At 34.2% G+C, this 24669-nt stretch overlaps 1 protein-coding gene across 1 annotated transcript in view; it reads left to right on the top strand.

Moving 5' to 3' along the window:
• Nucleotides 1–24669, top strand: part of LOC129005629 (RNA-binding protein 27-like) — an 83227-nt gene that overhangs the window by 12746 nt on the left and 45812 nt on the right. Inside the window, exon 3 of the mRNA XM_054434585.1 lies at nt 1344–1463. Coding sequence (XP_054290560.1) covers nt 1344–1463 — 120 coding nt within the window. The remainder of the gene's footprint in view (nt 1–1343; nt 1464–24669) is intronic.

The following is a 24669-nucleotide window of genomic DNA, read 5'->3' on the forward strand; positions in this document are numbered from 1 at the left end:
GAATTTACCTTTGACCGATTTTTTAACTAGACATTTCAATTATAATTTTAGAATCGAAAAGGATCACTTAACCGCATTGTTTACGTACTTTATAGCACTAGTGTGGTAAAGAAATTGACCAACGGGGTTCAAGGACTGAGAGAAACGAAGTAAAATTATAATGTTTCAAACGCCAACTTATCATCTCTGGTAATGACCAATTTAATTGTTGATCTAGCGTTTTCCGCCAGAAACTCACCCATTCTTTCCAAATTAGCCTTAGGTGAACTAAGCGATTTGCTAACAAACAGTTGCAGGAAGGTTTATCGAACAATTTTAAAAATGTCACATAGTTCTAATAGTGAATAAGATGAAAAAGTAAGGGCTAAAATAGTTTGTAATAATTGATAGTTTTATCAGTAATTTCAGAGATACTTTACTGTTTGTTTTGTTTTTAATCTTGTAAATAAACTGTTTCAATACCTTAAGTATTGCAAAAAAATATATAATAATTGTCTATTAATAGGTAATGAATTGTAAGCAAGTCGCGTAATAAGCCTTTACGACACTCGTAGAAGATTTTATGTTACTTGTGTCGTAAAGACTATCTCTTTGCGATCTTTTCAAAAATTACCATTATAATAACATTTTGTGTGTAAAATAGAAATAAGATTGAAGAAAAACCAAACATAGTTTTATATATAAATATATCCAATATTTGAAGACAAAATGATTTTCAGCTAAAAGTTCTTTTTCTCAGAGCATTTGGGCCTCTTTTATGCAAGACGTTTTCCGTCAGGCGGAATCTATTGGGCGTTCCGTCAGAGATTGTTTTAACATGGGATCAAATGGGACCCTTTTATGCACGACAGAATCTCCGTCGCGTTCCATCCGAAGTGGGCAGAGGACTTAAATTCTACCAAGCGTTTTGTCTGGGCGTTTTTTACATAGGATCGAATGGAACCCTTTTATGCAACTGCGTTTTCCGTCAGGCGGAATGTAGCGCTGCCAACCTACCCCGTACTCTGCCATCCACAGTATCGAAATCGCCTAATCATTGTAAATTGATGATCATTATTCATTGTAATGGATTGAAGAGTACAAATAAAGAGATGTAATTGGAAAAAAATTTACTGGGCGAGAATTACATTTTTGTTTAAATCCGCAGATTTAAACACTAGGAAGGATCAAGATCAAGATTACCTTCAAACAAATTTAGACAATGCTCAAGTGTTAGTTGTTAACAGACATTGGGGTGCATGTCCAACAGGAGTAACATAATGTGGTTAAGCAGCTAATATTTTTATAATATTTTTGTTAGAATATATTAGTTATTAGTTTTAAAAACCTTTGATTTTTTTCAGAAACCAAAAGTTTTGTTGACTTAATGTTTACTAAACTGGAGGTTGGCTTCGACGATGATCCAACTCCCGTTGTGAAAATCAAAGAAGAGCCAGTTGAGAATGAAAGAGCTGATATCGCAGGTAAGATTTAGATTTTTTTCCTCTTTGGCTATTTTGTTAATAAATATCACTTCCCAATCCCTTCTTTTTTAAATTTTTGAATCATACCAATTTTTATTTTTAATTTTTTATCTTAAAATCTTTAGAATAAAGTTTTGTTTCACCTGTGCTACATTCTCAGCAGGGATCTACAACGCTTGGGCCACATCTGGTCTGCGAACATTTTTTTCCAACCGCAAAAATTCACAATTGGTTATTAAAAAAAATTATTTTTCATAGCAAACACTGATGATCTTGTCCAATGAAAGTATACAAAGTTACCTATGTTTGTGACATAACTATACCATTTTACAATTCTGTAGAAAGACAACCTTTCTCTTCTATACTACAGTAGGCCTAGTGCACATTTTAGACTTGAAAACTGGGATGATTTGATCAAAAACACACACTTGAAAGTTTAAATCATGGTTTAACTTTAAACATTCTAATTATTATTACTGTATTGGTCTATACATGGTGGAAGGAAAGTCCCGAGACAGTTAAATATTTCAAAAATAATAATAACATTTCAAAAATAAAATAGGTCCATATGCATATAACATTTAAAGCCTTTATTAGACGAATATACAAAGATTCAAAATTGCGAATCCAAGTAATCTGTAAACAGCTGCCATTTTTGACTTAATTATCCGTATGGGTTTGTAAGAAAATATTTTACTAAAAAAGGTCTTTAATTTTATGTGCATATCAAACTATGCTTCATTGAAGATTTTCTTCTGACTTCTAGTGGGTCGTCAAACTAAGGAGGTAGCGTATACTGAATAATGTTTCAAATGGGTTTTTATGTCTCCAGTGACTTTGAACCAAGTTTTGTAGGCATATACTTATTATTTTTTTATAGAGTTCTGAGACTTTCCACCCTCTAGGCTACGCGCACTTATTAATTACACAATACAATTATTTAGGCTTACACAATCAATTATGTATCACACTATTGACACTCCACTCTAAAGCTGGATTCACAACAAAACAAAACCGGCACAGACATGATTATATTTATTACTGTGATAAGGATAGGAACGAACGTATGCTGGAGACTCTTTCTTTCCCAATGATAGATCTAAATTTGAATCATGTTTATAACTTCTTTAATAAAACATAAAATGAGTCAAAAATGTTTTTTCTGCTTAATTACACCAAATGAATATAAAAAACTGGGGTAATTTTTTTTACATCTACATATTTTTTGGGGAAGGAAAGGGTTTATGTATTGTGTATTTGTAAGTATCAGACAGCTGTTGTTAATAACTAAATAAAATCATCTGAAAAGCCAGGTAAAATAAAGCTTTATTGGCAAAATATTAATCATCAAGTGATAATTTGTTTACCAAAAACATTTTCGGTGCTTAAGTCATTCGTTGTGGTTGGAAGGGATATCTATAATTCCTCCTTTGTTACATTTTTGGCTAATTATACTTTTTAGCATTCACTGGAAGGACAACTGTGTTGCACGTCTCAATTAATATTTTTTATCGCCAGTGTTATTTTATAGTTTAGAACATTAACCACTTTTATGCGAAAACAGTTCAAATCAACCAAATTTGGTGATACGCTAGGCCTACAGATTATCATCGGTCTCGCACCAAAGTCTGAGACCCTAACTATTTGGCTAGCAATATTCCCCTATTCAAATTAAGTTTTAACTTATTATGTGCTACTGTTGTAAAGTGTGTTTTGTTTTCTAAACATAACCCAAGCTAACACAACAACTGTGTGACACTGTTTAATGACAAAACAAGCTATATGTTGGTATTCCTGTTTTCTTTCCTTCGTTGCCGATCAGCTGATATGCATTGTTGCATAGTTACCCATGAGGATTAGTGTTATTGTAAATAAGACACAATAAGGTTTTCGCAAGCTCAGATGGAGTATTTTTGTACGTCTATGTTTTTTTTTTAGCGTATTTCCCTATAGGGAAGTAGCTATTACCGTAGGTGGCACAGTAAGACTTAGGCCCGGGACCGATTTACTTTTTCAATTCCATCTAGCAGCAAACCTAGGTACTCGTTAAACCTAATGTTATTTAAGTAGATTATTGAAAATAATTTCAGGCAAATAGAAATTCGCTTAGACGGCAGGTTTGCTGTGGGGGTGGAGGGGGTGGGTATTTTTGTTTTCTACAGATCCGGTTTTCTTATATGTTTGTCAAGCCTTTCTTGGCATAAAACCAATGATTTATTTTAAACATATTAGTCCAACTCTTTGAGCTTGTGAATACACCATGTTTCAGTCTTATTTACAATAAATTCCCAATAACATTTAACCTCATAGATAACTACGAAACAAAACATATTAGCTGATCGGCAATAAAGTTTAGAAAAAAGGGATACCAACATATGAGCTTGTTTTGTTATGAAAAAAGTTTCTTATGGTTGCGTAAAAAAAAAACCCTATATGAATCTAAATTTATCAGTACAGTTCACTTTTGTACTGTACCGGGTCACTCTTTGCTTTGCTGTAAACGATCCATGCACGGGCGCTTAGTGTATGTGGACGGGCAAATGCAAGGTTAAAAGAGGCCGCCAACCTCTTAAAAAAAAAATTCTAATATAATATAAAAGGTAGTAAAAATATTTCCACCTTAAAGAAAATATATTGAAATTCTTGTCAGTGCTTTGTCTTGCTTCACCAACATACATAGGTACATTAACCCTTAGCGGTCAGAAGTGGCCACAAGATCCGTAACGTTATAAGTTAATATATATATATGAAGCGACTCGCCTATAGCTCAGCAGGGCCACTCATAGTGGCCCCCCTCCTTTCCAGGTTTGGCCGCCATTATTACTACTCCTGTTTATGTCTTGTGCTGGGATTTAAATGCCCTGTTGCTAGCCTTTTAACCCCAACACACTGATCTTATAACTGTAAACTTGGTCATCATTAGAATTCAATTATGTATACTTGTATTTAGGCTTATAACAACTTTTTACTCAAATTTTAAAAGGTTTATACCGATTAAATTATTTAATATTCTTAAGTATAATAATAAAAAAAAGTATCTTTTATGGTTAAAACTTATTCAAAAGCAATGAAAATGGAAGTGTGGCTTTCCCGGTCTCTAAGGAAGGAAAAGAGAACAACAAATACTACCGCAAAGGGTTAAGAAAGCTAAACAATTAACACTACTAGACTTGATGTAATTTAGTGGAAAATGTTCACAGCTAGATTGGAAGACCCAAACAAACAAACAAAGTAAAGTTAAAATACATAGAACAAAGTAAACTACCACATACTTACACAAGATTAAAAAGAAAGAAACACCAGAGACTAAAATAATTAAGGTAAAATGTCATTGAGTAGCATTTTGAGGAGTGGAAATACACATTCCTAAACAACATGGGTTTTGGGTGGGGTCAATAATTCAGTTAGATGAGTATTTTTTTGCATCACTCACATTATTGAAATCAGGACAACACAGTCCTTGTCACCATAGTTCATTGTACACACACATGATAAAAAATACAAAAATAAAAATAAAATTAAGACTGAAGTTCTTTTATGTGTGTGTATACAATGAAATGTGGTGACAAGGACTGTGTTGTCCAAATTTCAATAAGGTTAGTGATGCCCAAAAATACTCATCTTACTGGAAATACACAGTTGTCCTGCAACGAGTGCTAGCCTATTAGTGTTTGTTTTAGCCTATTAACAACAAAGAAGGATACTAGAGATCCCTACCAAACATTAAAAATAATATACATTTCTAATGTGATAAATTCTGGGGAGTGAGCTGGTCTAGTGGTAGAACACTATCTAAGAATCGGGTGGGCCGATGCATCTAGGTGTCGAGATTGCTCCGGCAAAAAACTCAATAAGCAAAAACTCAAACAAGGGACTTCGGTCCCTGGTTAAGTCCAGCCAAATCATCGATGGATTATATCTAAGTGATAATGCCGCCACCTCTAGGTGTTGCCTAAAGTAATGTGAAAAACGATCCCGGGCTATAACTTAGTGTCCTAGGATAAACAAAAATGTGAAAAATAAAAAATATCCAAAGTGTTCCCAAAAAGAATGTTTTCAAAATAAAGCAGTAAAAAATTTAAAGATAGACTTCCACCGACAAAAAATTTGTTGAAATTTATAAATGTGTTCCATCTATACTCATCCAATTTTTGCTTGAGGGAATGCTACACTGCAACTAAGAATTTAGATTACCTCATTTTAAGATTAATTTGAGAATTTTAAGATTGATTGCTGCAACACATTCATAATGTTGGCCAATATTTTTGCCTATTCAACGACACAGTCAACTCCCAAAGACTCAATTCAAAAGATTGGACAGTAAAAAAAATGTTCTTAATGTGCTAAATAATAAATATTCTCAATATCTTTTGCTAAACCTTTTTAAATGGGAAAATATTTTGAAAAACCCTTTTTTTTCTTAATTTTACTGTTATTTTTATTTTTAATTTTTTTTCTATTACTCCTTACAGAAGCCTCTTGTACTCCTGGTGCCTCCTTTGGTCCCCGTTACAACCTGCATCCAGTCCCTTACGAACTTGCATCTGAAACTGTCTCTTAGTTATGTAGAATTTGGTCAAATAACTTCTTGATCAGCATTGTACGTGTTATTAAATTACCTAAAAGCACAAAAAATGTGTGAAATAACACTTATAATAATATACTTACACTTATACTGTTTTTTCACAAGACGGTAAATACATATAACAGATTTGAAGTGGTGATCGAATTTGATTGAACACTCCATCATCATTAGACCCAATAGGGGAATCAATTCAACATTAATGATAAATTAAATTCAACATTCCCCTATTGGGTCTGATGATGATTGGAGTGTCCAATCGAAATCGATCACAACTTACCATCATTTATACGTATTTACCGTCTTGTGAGTAAACAGTATAAGTGTAAATATATTATTATAGGTGTTATTTTACATATTTTTGTGCTTTCAGAGATTTAATTTCAACCCATTTGTTTGCCTTTGTGTTGTCAATGTATTTCTTTTTTATTAGATAACCACTGTTTTTACTTTGTTATTTGTTAAACAAAACAGTTGTGTTTCATTGTTATTTAACAGTGGATAGCGGTTTGCATCAAGCTGTGTGGCATGATCTTTAGGTTAAGGTTAATTGTTAATTCAAATTTAAATTATAAATAAGACAACGTAGGTTAAGCTAAATTAAACTTAACACACTAATTTGTACCACATATATTAAGTAATATAATAAATGAATTGTGTTACTAGATCTATTGTTTTTCGTTTTTTTTTTTATGTACTGTCTGTATATCTTGAGCTAACTTTCAATAACAATTGACATGCCTTGCAAAAATAAAATTTCCTCACTGAAACTAGCTGTATAATTTAATTGTTATAGGCCCCACTAAACACAGAAAACTATGATAAAAGTGCTATCGCCTAAAATACATTGCATTCACACCTCAGAACACATCTGAAAGAAAGAACTGGGACAAACATAATATTGGGTTAACTTACAATGGTTTAATTTACTTCCCAAACAATTATTACTAGTTTGCACTTGCATTTTGCCAACTTTTTATGACTTATCTGACACAAGTGAACAAAGGAAAACAATCAGATGATTACACAAGTAGAAAAACTGCAATTCAACACTTTTATCATGTCTTAATTAATTATAACAGGGGTAGAGGGTTGGACTCAATGACTAGTTAATTCTAGTTAATTGCTGCCGGTAGGACTGATAGCACCATCATTGTCCATTTCACTTTTTGTGTTTTCTGTTATGTATTTATTTACAGTATTTTTATTTTTTGCTTGCTTGGACAATGTGATTGCTATCTAACATGTCGTTGATAAAAAACATTTGGATAACAGACACAGGTAAGGAAGCCTATTTTACTGGTTATTTAAGGTTTTATTATTTTTTCAGGGTTTATTTTGGGAAGGTGAAGGCTTTGTTTTTTTTTTACTAATCATGGTGGAAATATCCACAATAATTCCTTAAGAGGCCTTGGTGGCTAGCGGCCATCTTATATAGTTTCAAAACAGATGCTGAAAAATTCATTACCGTATCATAAAAATAAAATTTTTCAGACACCGAAATAATTATAATTTAAATATCTAGTGCACTGTGGGATCAGGAATTTTCTTTTTAATTGTTTTATGAGTTAGCACGTCTAGTCTCCAAGGACTCTTAATTAAAGACTTTAATTAAAGAGTTGTCATACTTTGTTAACCAAACTTAGTAGTATATGCATGGCTCTATTGCATTTCTCCAAGAAATCGTTTATAACAAAATTTAACCATGACTGTAGAATAAGGTGGATAGCAGCATAGATAAAACATACTCCCTTAGTAGATTTCCCATCCTCATAGAACAGCTGAAGCCAATTTTATTGTTTAGTTCTGTCTGGTGTGCTGTAGATAGATCTTGTTTTGTTTACAATTTGTTTCTATTGTTTTAGGGTTAGTTTCTCATGATTTGTGCCTCACTGTTTGGTTCTATAGCTAGTGGACGAGTTATTGTTTATGATTAGATAGTTTTATTTGGTTAAACAAACGATGTTTTAAATGACTGAAATAACAAGAAACAAATTGTAAACAAACACAACATCTACAGTACACCGGACAGAACTAACAATAAAATTGGCTTCAGCTGTTCCATAAGGATGGGAAATCTACTAAAGGAGTATGTTTTATCTATGATAGCAGCTAGCTTACCTTAAAGAAGTACAGGTCAGCCATAGAACGTATAGAAGAGACATTGAACATACAATATTTCGTGCCCTATGGGCACTGCCAAGTATAGCGATAGAGGAAAGATAGTTTAAAAATGGTTTTATTTTAATTACTCATTTATTTTATATTTTTTGTAAACTCTCACTCTCAATCTCTACACTTGGACAAATATTCTGTATTCAGTTCAGTGTCTCTTCCATACATCAGAACAGGAACGCACGGGGTTGCAGGGCGGGGGGGGGGGGGGGGGGCTACGGTGTTGCAGGTGTTCTTGCTTACCTGTATTCTTCAAGGTAAGCTAGCCTGCTATCCACCTTATTCTACAATTCTAAATCCTTTATGATACAAATATATATTTTATGTATGCACTTATAGATTTTAAATGAAAATAATGTAAAAAGACTACTGTAGATGTCTTTGAACTAGAATAGGAAGCCTTTAAATTCTAGCCACTGATTTACCAGAAAATATGTCGTCCAAAACAGCCTTGTCCCCTTTATTCCGGTCGATTAGGGCTATCCTCTACTTATAAGGTATTATTTATTATTTTATATAATGGTTGTCCCAAAAGTAAACAGCCTAACTCCGGAAAATGTTTCTATGAGTCAAGATAAAGCAAAAATCAAGTATATCACTTTTTTTTAATTACTTGATTAACCAGATATAAAACATTTTTTATTTTTTACATATACATTTTTTTCTATTTGGATTGTTCCAACCGATCTTTATCAAACTTTGTATATATGTTACAGTAGAAGAGACCCATGTTAGAAAAAAAAGTTATAATGACCCAATCCAACATTTCAAAATGTTCCATTTTCATTAAAAAAATTTTAATTACTAAAAAAATGGCTGATTAAAAAAAATTCAAGAACAATTTTATTTAGCATTACAAATTTCCTATCAAATAACTTTAAGTTCAAAAAGTTTAAATAAAAAATAACCGAAATATCACAATATTTAGTTGTAAAATGAAGCAAACTGACTGAAGCTTAGCCTTATTTGTCTTCCATTTCACAACTAATGATCGTGATATTTCAGTTTTTTTTTTTATTTATTCCTTTCAAACCGGATGTTGTTTGATAGCGAATTTATAAAGCTAAATAAAAGTGTCCTTGGCATTTTTTTTTATAAAATGAGTCTCTTTTTACCTTAACACACATACTAAGTTTCATAAAGATCGGTTAGGACAATCCAAATATAAACATGTTTACATGAAAAATACAAAAAATTGTGGATAACTGGTTAACCTGGCGATTTTGGAGAAAATGATTCTTGATTTTCTCTTTATTTCAACCCATAGAACCATTTCCCGGAATTCGGCTGTGTGTACTAACGGACACCCTGTATATAGCAAAAATCCTCATAGCAATACAGATACATGGTAGTACTGCAAACATTGAAAGAGGCAGTGTCAGTAAAATAACTGAGACCAGTACTGTAGGCTACTATGGGACACTTTTTAACTACCTGCATAGCAGAAATATTGGAGATGTTTGGGAAATGTTGTCTACGCTATTACAAACATTGGTACCTATTCCTTTTTATTAAACAGCAATAATATTTACATAAATGTTTAAAATAACATAGCAATTCAAGGTTTTGAGGAGTAAAATATTGTATGCTATCTCCCTTAAATTATGGTTATGATTTGATTTCAGTTGTAAATAGGCTATTGATAACAAGTTAATGAGACTTATGACTTTTCTTTTGTTAGGTATTATTATACTAGTTACGCCTGTCTGTTTCTGATCTAGTATGAACTTGTTTTGAGATTGAAGCTTCAGATTTTGATAGTGAATTTCTACGTGTTCGCAATATATAAATTCAATCTATCCACGGATACTAGAACAGAAGCTGTATGGGTCATAAACATGGACAAATGATGTCACTGGCCTGAAAGTTATCATGTTTGTAATAATATTTAAATAAAATTATAACCTCTTTATTAATTTTGTACATACATACAAGAATAGTGTCATAAAATAGAAAAACTTCTACTATACCTATACAAAAGGTATTCTCCTGCAGCAAATTTTGTTGAGTAACTGGCTCAAAATTGTGCTAAAATACATCAATCTTTATACTTATTCTTAGAATAATCTTCTAGAGAGTAACAACGTTTCACATTATTTTTGTAACATTTTTTGTCTATAAGCAGCTGTAAGTGATGTTGGTAAATCAATTAAAAACTTGAATCCTATGTGGGTTGATATTTTTTATAAAATGTTCAATTATGTTAGGATACGTTAATTGTATCTCTATTTCTTATATACGGTAGTAGGAATGGACATCTCCATGAAAACTCATTTTATGGGACTGGTTTTTGACATGAATGATACATTCTAGAATGTATTGGTCATACACCGTTGGAATCTTTAGCTGAGAAAAGTATTGCTTTACTAAATCTTCTTCATCTAGGTTCAGAATAATTCTTATAGCCGTCTTTTGAAGTATCCAAATTTTGTACAGATTTTGTTTGGACGTTCCCTCATATATCGCCAAACGTATGATAGGTGAGAATGAATGTGTGCAAAGTATATACGTTTTAGGGTTTTGATGTTGCATAGAAATGACAATGGTTTTAGAATAAATAAGCCAGATGAAATTTTGTTTAGTAAATATTATTTAAGCCTAAGAATTTTGCTATACCAATTTCACTAAATTTATTCGGTTCTACTACTGTTATGGCTGTATTAGGTCTTACTTTATTCTGAACTGTGGAAAAATACATAAGATTAGTTTATTAGAATTCAAAAATTAACTATTTCTCCTAAAATAAAACTGTATACTTTTTAGTCGCTCTGTACATGCCAATTCAAGACCATGATAATTTTTTGATGATGTTATTAAGTTAGAGTCATATCTATGTATTGTATCATCTGTAGAGGATTTAATTTCAACAAACTGTTTTCTATTTAAATAAAATGGAACTGTCAAAAACATCCAACCCAGATATTACGGTTTGTTACCAGTGTTGAATTCGGACACAGAAAACATACTACACTATAACCATAATTTAACCTGGCTATGGTTATAGTAGTATGTTTTCTGTGATTCTGGCCAGTGACGTTATTTGTATTCATGATTCATACAGTTTCTTCTGTTCTAATTTATCCCAATGAATATCCCAGTTGAAAATGTGCTCCAATATTCTATTCATACAGAATCAACCAAAATGAATACTTACTCAATCAAGCTGAATAATGTTTATTCACTTATTTCCAAACAGATTCGCCATTTTTACAGGAAAAATACATGATTTCTGTGTCGATAACTTACTATTGGAGTATATAGGTTGTGAAAAAAAACTATGGAAGCAACAAGAGTAACAAGAAAGAGACATAGGAAACATAACTTCAAAAAAATGAAATTCTACAAATAACTAGCAGAATAAATAACAATACAATAGACTCTAAGTAACAAGAACAAAATAACAGGATAAACTCTAGTAACAAGAATAAATAGCAATACATTGTTATTTATTTACTAATTACTTTAAAACTGTTTAATTTTATCTTAAAACACAAAGTTTAAAAGCAGGTTTCAATAGCTCGCATATATAGACACAAATGCGCCACGTCATGGATAATTGGACGAGTATAAGTGTACACTTGATTTATCCAGGTTCGTTAAGCGCTGTCAAAACTGTCACAACATTGTCAGGTAGTCCGCTCGCCGCTCGCCGGGTGAGTCATCAGCCCCAACTCTAGTCTGTCGGTCATCACCTCTGGTGGACCTACTCTGGTTCTCGGCCCAGTACAAATTTTATAAATCAAACGGTCGCCTATAATTTAGTGACAAGAAATTTCATTTACAAAGTGAAGACAAATGACACAAGAAGACAAATATCACAAAACTTACATCACAATTCGACGACGCTTCGTTGATTGGCTAGTCAATTTATAGAAGTTGTAGAAAGCCGATTTATTTCTAAGAATTTAAGGGAGGCAGTGGCAATGACCGCTGGGACGGGATAGCGCCCCCCCTCGGCTTAACAACAATGGGCTCATCCCAACTCCGCGCGGTGGTCAGAAATCTGTCATAACTGACTGTCCAACTCCGCGCGGTGGTCACTTTGAGTCCCTCGCGGCACATGTCCAACTCCGCGCGGTGGCCAATTTTGGTTCTCACAGCCCTGACGGCTGAGAGTTTGTATTTGAAATTTGAAATTGTTATAAATGTAATGTACATCATTTAGAACTGTATTAAACCACTGTAACTAATTAAATAAAGTTGACCAGTATGAAAGGGAATACTTATGATTAATTTGAATTGACCCTAACCAAACCTCAGAAAGTAGATATGAACAAATAAAATGTAACATTACTTTTGGGACACACGGTATAAATATAGAATATTTTGTATTATACACATCATATCTCATCCGAGAGCACAACAAGTGCAAGTTAAATATTGATGAGTAGCGTAGAGATTATGTGTGGCCACCGCGCGGAGTTGGGCTATCCCCACAACAATAGCTATGTTTTGACAACAGCGGATTATAGTCCGTGAGTAGGCGAGGCGAAGGACTCCGAGGGATTATTAACGTCCCTTCCCCCTTCCACCAACGCACGCGCCGCGCACTCGCCAGCAGGGCCCTACCCTACCTACCATACGGCGCGTGACCCATGTGTGCCTCTGTGTGTGTGAGGGCTGTAATCCATTCGCCTGCCTTGTCCCGGCCATATAAAGAGAGAAAATGTCTAGGTAGACCCGGTCAGACCTAATCCGATATTATCAAGATATAGCTATCGTTGTGAAACCGAGGGGGTGGTCATTGCTACTGCCTCCCTTTAATTCTTAGAAATAACTCGGCCCTGTAAAAATTCTATAAATCGAACGGTTGATCGCCTATAATTAAGCGACATGCCATTTTATTCACAAAGTGAAGACGATGATCAGCAAATTTGAATCACAATTCTACGACGCTCCATTTATTGGCTAGTCGATGTTGAATTTCGACAGTCTATTTATAGAATTTTTACTGGGCCGAGTTATTTCTAAGAATTAAAGGGAGGCAGTAGCAATGAACACCCCCTCGGTTTCACAACGATAGCTATGTTTTGACAACAGCGGACTTTAGGCCTGACCGGGTCTACCTAGACTTTTTTCTCTTTGAGTGCATACATTCAATCTGAGACCTCAATCATGAAAATCGGTTGGTTGGAAGAGCCAAACCAATTCGGAAAAGAAAAATCAAATTGTTTTTAAATATATAAAATATTTTGTAATAGTTAGGCCTATAAATTTTTTTTTTATAATTTAAGATAATATATTGAAAGTATTACCGTTGACTATAAATTGCAGCCTCACAAACTGCTGTGCCGGGCTTTGCTCAGGGAGATGGGTCGGGTTCACTATCAAATATCTTCCTTTTTTACCTTTTTTCTTCTATAGCAACCGGGTCTATTGGTACTATTGGATCAGTCCAACCTCCAATGGTGGCCCACAATCGGATTGTTACAAAATCCTTAATAGTCAATGGTATTACTCTTTAGATGTGCTTAAAAAATCATTTCGCGGAATATTATTTGCTTGTTTTTCAGAGCGCATAGAAATTTTATTGTTTTAAAACTTAATAAAATTCTTGGGAAAAAAGTCTTCGGGCAGTTAAATAATTAAAAAAGTACTAAAGATATAGCTTCAATTTATTGACTCTCACAAGCGGCTTTGAACTTAAAGCGTACAACTGGATCCTCAAACAACGATTTTGGGGTGGTGGTTGTAATCAGGACTTATACGGCCGTTCATAAATTATTATGACAAAGCCCAAAGCCAGTACCGCTAGTTTATTGAAATACAGAGCAGGTATACAGATAGATGGACGGACGGGTGCTCCAAGTGGAGCACTATATTCCGCCATTTTCTGGTGCGCTGTACGAGCACTCTACCACAGAAATCGTACTACTATAACCTATAGTACTAGGTTATAGTAGTACGTTTTCTGTGACTCTACCGATAACCGGCACCCGTACGTACGTTTATAGTGCGGCTAGTAGCGAACCGTCCGCGCGCACGTAAGTATTGGCCGAACTGGAGATACGAATTGTGGATTTATAGGCAAGCACTGTTGATGCGTGCCGATGCGATACTCCATCGTGTGGATTAACGTTCGCACTAGTGACTACTACGACTATCCGCTGTATTATTCTAATGATTAGACCAATTCGGAAAATGTGGTTCGGATTCCACTATAAACGGTGGGTTCTTTAGTTGCCATTGGCTATATGGGCTATTAATTATCAGCTGTGTCTTAAGGAACGTGTCGGCCTTAGTCACTAACAAGACTACAAGATCGCGCCCTCATCCTTACACTCATCTCCATTCTTACTTGGCTTAAATTACTTAAATTCGTATGGTTGCCATTTCAGAAAAAAATATCTAAACAGTACACTCGTTTTTAAAATACAATTTTATTTTATTAAATTAAAAAACCTAACAAGATACATTTAATTCCACTGTCAATTTATTCAACTCACATTGTGTAACTCAAGTTGTTCGCGGCCGAAATTTTGAGTCGACTTTGCCAGGGGGTAAAATTTCAGGGCGATAAAATTCCGCTACCCCAAATTATACATAAAGCATATAAGCATAATACCCCCGCCGCAGCATACCTGCCGACTAAGCGAATTTCCATTTGTCTGAACTGATTTTCAATTTAAATCTATTTAAATAACATTAGGTTTAACATGTACCTCTAGGTTTGCTGCTACAAGAAAACTAATTAAGCGAGTTTTTTAGTAAAATATTAATAGCTTAGTATAAAATAAATAAATTGGCCAAGTTTAATCCAAATATATCAATAAACAAGCAAACTACATCATTTTACAATATTCTCCATAAGAATAACATGGGAATTTTAAATTTACAATTTTTGGAATTTTCTCCGTTACCAATAACCGTACAAAAACACTTTGATATACTAAATTATTTGCTTTTTTAAGCTCTTTAACAAGGTCTAGAGAGAAATTGAGAAATTTTGTGTTTTGAGGGTCAAAAATGAGAAAAACCATTTTTTACCCCATAAAAGTCCCCGTAAAACACTGTTCCCATGGTCCGATCTTGCTGGTTCGCGAACTCATTCGAGTTTATACCGCCTTAGACCTTAAAACCAAATTTCATCAAAATCGGACAAAAATTACTCAAGTTATCGCGTTCACGGAAGTATATATATATATATAAATATATACATATATAAAAATTTGAACGAATAGTGTTTTTGGCCTCTGGGGACATCAAAATGAAAAAGTAAATCGGTCCCGGGCCTAGGTCTTACCGTGCCACCTACGGTAATAGCTACTTCCCTATAGGGAAATTCGCTAAAAGCAATAGTGTTAATGCCTTCAAAGCTATTTTTAAATCTTACAAAACATACTTGCAAAACAAACTACTGTACAGCATTTAATCATTCTGAAATGCAAAGGGGAATTTTAACTGTCACACATTCAGAAGCCGCCAACCTTCTAAAATAATAAAATATAATTTAAATCGTAGTCAATGCAACATTAGCGTGCTATTATCGTTTAGTGGTAAAAAATGTAATTTTCATTAAGTTACGCCGGGAGAATATGCAGTTATTCTACACTTAAACTAGACCGATAAACGTGAAACAAACCCAATTTGTCTTTCTAATAGGCTAACTACGAATACATAATACAGTGCCTTTCTTACGTATAAATTAACAAATAACTTTATTTTCAAAATGACTCGCTATTTTTTTACTTTTAAGTGGTATATTCAGTGAGGCGGGACTAGTGGGATTTACTCGCATGGACCCAACCATTGGATTGTTATCTACCCTTGTTATCAGGGCATTCCTGGCACACAGGATAATATGTAAGGCATGCAGGATTTTACCCCGAAAAGGGTTTTCTAATTTTTGACCCTCAAAACACAATAATTTAGTATATAAAGTGGTTTTGAACTTGTACGTTTATTGGTTACGGAGAAAATTCAAACAAATTTTAATTTGGAATTTCCATGTTATTCTTATGGATTGTAAACTGTTGTAATTTGCTTGTTTATGGATATATTTTTTATCAAACTTGGCAAGTTTTATTTTATTTTATACTAAGCTATTAATATTTTACTACAAATTATATATTATATTAACACACTATATTAGCTTCCCTGAAGCAGCAAACCTATGTGCTCGTTAAACCTATAATGTTATTTAAATATATCTCATTGAAAATCAAATCAGGATAATGGAAATTCGCTTGGTCTGCAGGTTTGCTGCAGCGGGAGTATTTAACATGCATGCTATACTATAGGCTATAGTAAAATACGTACAAAAAACGGAAACCATACAATAACATCGAGCTTTATACGAACAGAAAACATGACAGTCATAAATAACTGCTCCCTTCAACTATAATGGCTACGTAACAACAGGTAACACTATACTGGGGGCCCTATTTTTGAAATGGTTGACAGTTGAGTCAATCGTAAACACTCAACTCAACTAACAGCAGTATTTGGTATTTTTAAAATCCAACTGTTGAGAGTTGAGTGACTCGTTTGGAAATGAAAGCTGGGCAACACATCCAAAATTTGCGGGCTTTCTCTCGTAGCTTGAAATCGATGAGTCGAGTCCTAGCCATTGATTTTTACTCAGTTAAAGCTTACTAAATTTGCAACAACTTTGGTTCTATACATTATCAGTGAAAAACGCATAGTTTAATGGACATCAGTGCTCAAAAAGATATAATGTTCAGAAAAAAATTTTCACCTCACAATTTTTGTTAAAATTTATTTTATCCTTACCTGTTATTTTCTCAGAAATGTTGACTCACAGGAAGTTGTAGATAGTTAAATTTACTTCAATAATATATACACATATGTGAATATATATTATGATGTAGGTAAAAAGTTACAGCGTTTTTTTCCTGAAAAAAATCCCGATTTACTCAAATAATTGCAAGGTCACATATATATTGTGTATATATTATTGAAGTAAATTTAATTATCTTCAACTTTCTTCAAGTCAATATATCTGAGAAAATAACAAGTAAAAGGAGAAAAAAAATTAACAAAAATTGTTATATTTACCCTACAATTTTTTCTGAACATTATATCTTTTTGAGCGCGGATATCTATTAATCTATGTGTTTTTCACTGATAATGTGCAGAACCAAAGTTGTTGCAAATTTAATAAGCTTTAACTTTAACTTTTAGTATAAAATAATGTAAGCTAGAACGCGCCGTTTTCAAAGTATGAGCGAAAACCCGCAAATTGGGGCGTTTAGCTCAATAGGCGGTGAGTAGTTTTGGTTGGATAAGTCAACTGCCAGTCGTTTGTCGTTCGAAAAATTCGAAACGATTGGATCGTATCCATTATGTTCAAGAATCATGATCTTCTATTTTCCGTCACTGAAAGGGGTGCGATTTGATTTCAAGTCCCTGTAACAACGTACGGGCTTATCCCGTTTGTAATATCAGTGGTGGCAAGGGCGTCGAAGCATGTCCAAACATATAACTCAGTAGAGAGTATAATAGGCCAATTAGCTGCTGTTTGGGCCAAGGGAGGGTGTGACAAAAAGTGTTCTAACAACCTAATCCCCGGCACGGGCGGCCCCCCGCTACGACCCTAAGTTTTTGTGTGCCCAGGGGTAGCAAGTGGTTTGGAAGGGTAGGCCATTGTAAAAAATAGCTGATTTACGCTATGATTCTCTTGGACAGAACAAATTTATTCACCTCACATTTCGGTTATAAGTTTGATGATGTGAACCGACTTTTGAAAGTTTCGTCTTGCTTTTTGAAAAGGCTGTTTAAATCACGACATAAATTCAGAGAATTCTTATTCATTTTCTCTTTTAGACTCTCCTTAAAGACATTCCTAAGATAATAATAGATGATATGAAGAGCACTGATAATGTTTGATAACGTTATCATTGATGTATTCGATAATACTACATTACTATATTCTACGTCTTATCCAACTGAGAAATTATTCAAATTCTGAGGATGAAAAATTAAATGGGAAAATGCTAAACTATTGTCATTTTAAGTTTGACGTTGACTCTTGGTGTGATTAATTAGTTACGTTCGAAAACCCGTCATTGTATTACTAACTGATCCACGTACAGTACTTATAATTAGGCATTGAATATTCATTATACATTTCCTAACTGTAATTACAATAATACAAAATTGGCAGTTCTAATCTACTGCTTTTATTTTTTTCACTCAAAACCTAAAAAATCATAAAAAGATAGATTGCGCATGCGCCGACTCGGATCAAGATAGTTCCGGTCTAAGCATCCCTTCTTTTACTTTTTCCCTCCATTTTGGTTACTCGGTTAGCCTTCACGCTAAATGTGCCAACGGATTTTTAACGTTTATAATTAACGTTTATTCACGTTTCTTTTGAAGTTTTACTTTTTGTTTTAGTTATTGTTTTGCCATATGTCTCTGCCTATTGATAGGCAACTCATAATATATGCAACAACTTGTACTCACAACTAATGAAGTAGGTTAGCCTACTCGTGTGTCAATTTTCAACCGGTCTTTAAACGGCGGGTTATTTATTGAGAATACTGAATGTTTTATTGATTTCTTTAAAGACCAACATTGTGTTAATTTTAATCAGTGTAAAGTGAGTAGTTTCCCCGAACGGCCTACATAACTTGAATTTGAATACCGGACCGACTCTCGGGTCAACGGACCTAGCCATGTCTGGTAGAAATAGCGATAACGAGTTCAATTTAGTGTTGGACTATGAATACGAAGCAAATTATGGCCCTAATGATTATGAATCTTCTGATGAACCGGTTAGATCATACGATACAACGAATTCCTACGAATCTTCGGAAATTCCGACGTACTCTGACGAACCGGAGCCCTATGAATCTTCCGAAATTCCGACGTACTCTGACGAACCGGAGCCCTATGAATCTTCCGACGAATCGGTGAAATCTCATGATTCAATGGAATCATTGACGGCATTTTTTTCAACTCCCATGGACGAAACTGAGTACAGCTTTATGCGTAAGTAATTTCATCAATACTAATCTCAACTAGGCCCTACGCCATGCCTAGGCCTATTTTGTATTTAGGCCTAATTGTTATCTCTTCACCCCTACTGCCCTTAATACTGGGGATGTCGTCATCTAGGCCTATGTGGTTTTGGGTTCAATGACCCCAGTTCAGGTTAGGTTGGGTATTTGATTTTGGGATTCTATTTTCAAGGTCAATTATATTAGCATTTTTATTACAGACATTCCCCGACTTAAGGGTAGGGTACACTTCCATATCTGTTGGCACAAACAACCGAATGAGTAATATTGATTATTCAATTGTTTAATTCGGTATATCGTTTGGTTAGTTAGGTTAGGTTAACCTTACCTAACTAACCAAACGATAGAATATTGGATAATTGATATAGGCCTATTGATCGATATTACTCGTACGGTTGTTTGTGCCAACAGATATGGAAGTGTACCCCGACTGAATTCTAAATATGGGCTACTAGAGTAATAATAAATCCTAATAGAGCTAGGGCCTAGTTAACATTTTCATGTTGAATAAGCTAGCCTAGGCCTAAATTATGATTATTTCAAATTGCATTTTATAGGCCCAGGCTATAGCCTTAACACGCTTTGATAAACCTGCAATACTGTCCAGGGGTTGTCAATTTTTTTTTAACAGTCTTATAACTAACCGTAAGGTACTATTGTCGGACCACGTAAGTTTGCAGTTAAGGGAGGAGCCTATTTACCATATGGTTTTGAATGAACCAATAAGAACCGTGCGGTGTTGCCAAATCTAATAAGTTAATACCAGCTGGATTTGAAAATATTGCTTAGTATATTTTAATATTAGTGTTGTCTACGGGCAATGTGGTAACGTCGCACTAGCCTTGTCTTGTGATTGGCTGCCACCAACTGCAAACTTATGTGGTCCCGACTATAAACTTAGACCAAGTCAAAATATTAAGTTTAAAATGAACACGTCTTAGGTCCATTGAGATAAGGGTAATCCTAGTATTAGGCTACCTTATGGGCCGAAGTTACATTTTCAGTTATTACCTATAGCCTAGTACAACTTACACCTAAATGTATGTTTTCTAGACTTAAGTTGCTACTCATGCAAAAAAGGTGGCAAACATAAACTTAATCTAGATAAAAATTGAGATCATTAACTTTTATCGCAAAGGCCTATTAAAGTGTTAAAAATTCATTGCTATGACGTTACAAAATTAAGTGAAGTAAAAATTAGTATAGGCCTAACTTAAAACTTATTGTACACCTATTTATGATAATAACTTAACTTAAGTTATTCCGTTCAGACTCTGTGAAGTTTTAAACTTGGCCTATAAAACTATATACCCTAAGTTGAGTCAACTATCATATTATTTAGGTTTCTTATTAAGTTATTGACGGTAGCCTAAATACTCTTTTTACTAGTAGAAACTTAGGCCTACCGTGCAATTAGATCTAAACCACGACATCCAAAGTGAAAGCTAACTTTTGACTAGCAACTGAAGTTAGCCCACAAATGGTAAAAATTACATTCGCCTATTGGGTCTGATGATGATTGGAGTGTCCAATCGAAATCGATCACCACTTACCATCTTTTTTGTATATTTACCATCTTGTGAGTAACAGTATAAGCGTAAATATATGTTTTAAGTGTTATAAGACGTTTCTTTTATTTACTTTCCGTAAATGGTAAAAATAATACCACTCTGGGCATCGGGTTTGGAGGAGAGGTGTTTAAAGTTGAAAAATAGGTAGTTTTTTTGGTTCTCAATCAATAACTTCTTGATCAGCATCGTAGGGACGTGTTAAGTTATCAAATTACCTGAAAAAACAAAAATATATATGTCTAATAACACTAGGAATAATATATTTACACTTATATATACTGTTGACTCACAAGACGGTAAATACATGTGAAAGATTGTAACTGGTGATCGATTTCAATTGAACGATCCAATCATTATCATGCCCAATAGGCGAATTTTCGATTACCACTCACCATCTTTCAAATGTATTTACCGTCTTGTGAGTCAACAGTATAACTTAAATAAGTGCAAATATATTACTATTACTAGTGTATTTAGACTATATCTTTTTGTTTTTTTTTTAAGTTCTCATTAAGTATCTTCATTACCATGTGCCTTTGTGAAACACATTATTTACAAAAAGTACCATAGGCCTATGTACGATAAATTTCTAGTGAGAATGGTCCTCTTCATAACGATGTTAATGAGAATGGTTGCAGAGTACAAAAGCTTAAAAATGAACATTTTTTGGCCACTTCTAACACTTAAAAGTCCTGGAAACTGCAACATAAAAAAGTATTAAAGATGGATGGAACAAAACTATCAAACTTTGAACAAAGTCACTGGGCATCAACATAATTTTATACATTATTTAGTGATAACTTACGCTACCTTCTCAGGGGGACGGCCCGCTAGGAGTCAGAAAAAAACCTTTAAGGTAGGCTTAGATTGATAGATTGTTGACCAACAACAACAATCAACCAAGTCAAAAATGGCAGTCTTTGAAAGATTTCTTACTCCTAGCGGGTCGTCCCCCATTAAAAGGTAGTGTCATCTCTAAATAGGCCTAATGAATTTAAATTATTTTTATGTCCAGTGACTTTGTTCCAAGTTTTGAAGCTTTATCGTAATTATTTTTGGAAATATTTAGATTCCTCTGGGACTTTAAAAGCGTTAGATAAATGTCAATTTTTAAGCTTTTGTAACTCTTAAACAAGAGTATGAAGAGGACTATTCTTGCTACAAATTTATAGTAGATCATTTTTGTAAACAACGTGTTTTGTGCTAAATTATGGTAATCGAGATATTTAATAAAAATCAAAAAAGCAACCTATTTTTCATCTTAAATCCTCCCTTACCCCTAAAACCCGAGATTCAGAGTGGTGTTACTATTTACCATACAATACGGAGACTAGCCTATAGTGAACATTTCGGAGTCAAAAGTTAGCTTTCACTTCAGATGTCGAGGTTAGGCAGTTTTTTTCCTTATTGCACCATACTATAGGCCTAGTCTGGACATTAATAGAACACATGATGGGATGCTGGAGGATTTTAAAAATTTGGACACCATTAACTATTCAACTTGTTATCCACATTCAATTTTGATCTAGGCCAACTTATAGTTTAGATACGTGCTCAATGTTAATTTTGTTTTATTTGTCTAGTATGTTGAAAGCAAAACTGTCAAAGTCAAAAACTATAAACACGAGGGTTTTCAGTAGGCCTAAATTAAAGTTTTCATCAACCTTCCTGCCACGACTTGGCAGGCTCAAATCTGATACCAAGGCTATGTTACTTCATCGACTATGGTACTTTTTTAGTCGGTTCCACCACTTTGATTAGATTCACCATAGTGGCCAAAAACGGTGCAAAATAAAATTAACGTTCCCGCTAAGAATGAATCTATTCACGTTCTGTAAATCTGTATCAAAAAATGTAAAGTGATCTGAGAACACAACGCATATCATAGACAACCATTAAATGTAGGTTAGTCCATACCCTCCCCGCCTGAGTAAGTGTAGAAACATACAGACAGCGTAGCGTAGCCGAGCACATAGTTCAATACACACAGAGAGTGCAGCGTAGCGTAGCGCATAGGTTGTAGACGGTCTTAATAAGGTAGGCCTACATCAGTATACTTAGAGGATGGCTCTGTCGAATACGGCTAATATTAGTATTGTCGAAAATACCTTAGGTGGCAGTTTTTGATCAGTAGGAGAAGTGTCGGGTTGCATTAAGTGTGTAAAGGAAGGGACAAACATGGTGAACATCACCACTTATTTCCAATCCTTAGGAAACACTTTAATACTTTTCAATGAAATAGCGACCATACAAAGTAGGTATTTTAAGCCAAGTATGAATGGAGATGAGTGTAGGATGAGTGGCGCGATCTTGTAGTCTTGTTAGTCACTAAGGCCGACTTATTCCTTAGACACAGCTGTTAATTAATATCCCATACATTTAATGGCAACTAAGGGACCTACAGTTTAAAGTGGAATCCGAACCACATTTTTTCCTTGGTATATACAAATTGGTCTAATTTTCAGGATAACTGCGGATAGTTGTAGTACTCACTTGTGCGGACGTTAATCCACACCAGGGAGTATCGCATCCAAAGTGCATGCCTATAAATATCCACAATTCGTAACCTCCTAGAAGCTGGATTACAAGACGACGCCACCCGTCCCAGTTTAAGTCTCGATTTAAGGATGATACGAGAATGTCGACTACAACATTCGATTACATAATTAGTTTGGTGAAGGATGATTGGGAGAAGCTGACAACTAATTGGAGGAGACCAATTGGTGCAGAAAAGAAACTAGTAGCCTATTAACTATTAGGCGAATGCGCTCCAATATGCTCTGAGAAAAACAAAATAGTTTGTTCCTCGGTCGTACGCTACGCTGAAATACACTACTAGTTAATCATACTTTATTTCAATGCACAGTTTTGATTTAAAACATGCGCTGCGCTACGCTGTATCTATGTTTTTAAACTAAAGCCAAATTAAAAAATAACCAAGCTGCAAAGCATAGCCTAAGTTTAAATTTTTAAAACAGCTCAATTCATTTAGGCCTACAATAAATCCATGTGATCGATTTATAATAATGATCACACAGTGACCTGTGGGTAAGTAAAAAACCTTATGAATAGATTTTATGGATAAAATAAAAATAAAATTAAGAATATGATTCCTTAAAAAATGCTCTATTAGAAAAAAATCCACTCCTTTTTTATTAAGAAATATTTAAAGTTCATATCTTTTAAACGACACCCTTATGACATTAGGATTACTAATTGAAAAAATGATCATAAAAAATATCTTTTGGTTTCAAAGAGGCTTAGACCATTCTAATTTTTTAATTTAAACTACCAAAAATTGGCTACCGATAACCTTTTAAAGAATGTCAAGGACTTAAAAAAAATCATTAACAAATTATTTATAAAACAACAGTTATTCCAAAAAGATTGAATAGCCTAATTAATAGCTGTAAAAACATAATATTTAGTTACAGGCCAGTCGCACCCTGACAGCTTGTCCTTCATTGGGTATGACCTGTTCCGGATGCATTTCACGACGTCCAAGTGATAGGCCTATAAGTCAGTTTTACGATATCCAAAATATATTTTTGAGCTGTTTTACATTGTCCAATATAAAATATTTGACTGTTGCATTACGTCTAAAACTCACCAAGTCCAAAAAAACAATAACTGCAATAAACATAGTCTTTATACAAGCTTAAGACGTCATGGGATGGTCGTTGTTAAACAGCACACTTAACACTCTTAAAAAAGTAGCAGTTGCACCACGTTTAAAGCTGCTGCCAGTTGCACCACATCCAATAGCTCAGCGCTGTCCCACGTAATCCAGAGCGCCTGCACACTTTGATTATTGTTTCACCGTCTTTAGTGCATACTAACCTAACCTAACTTAACCCAACCCAACCTAACCTCGCTCGGTACTTTCCTGTTAA

The sequence above is a fragment of the Macrosteles quadrilineatus genome, unplaced genomic scaffold (genome assembly GCF_028750875.1).
Source record: "Macrosteles quadrilineatus isolate MER2022 unplaced genomic scaffold, UCM_ALF_1.0 Scaffold_28__1_contigs__length_1566739, whole genome shotgun sequence".
NCBI classification, from domain to species: Eukaryota; Metazoa; Arthropoda; class Insecta; order Hemiptera; family Cicadellidae; genus Macrosteles; species Macrosteles quadrilineatus.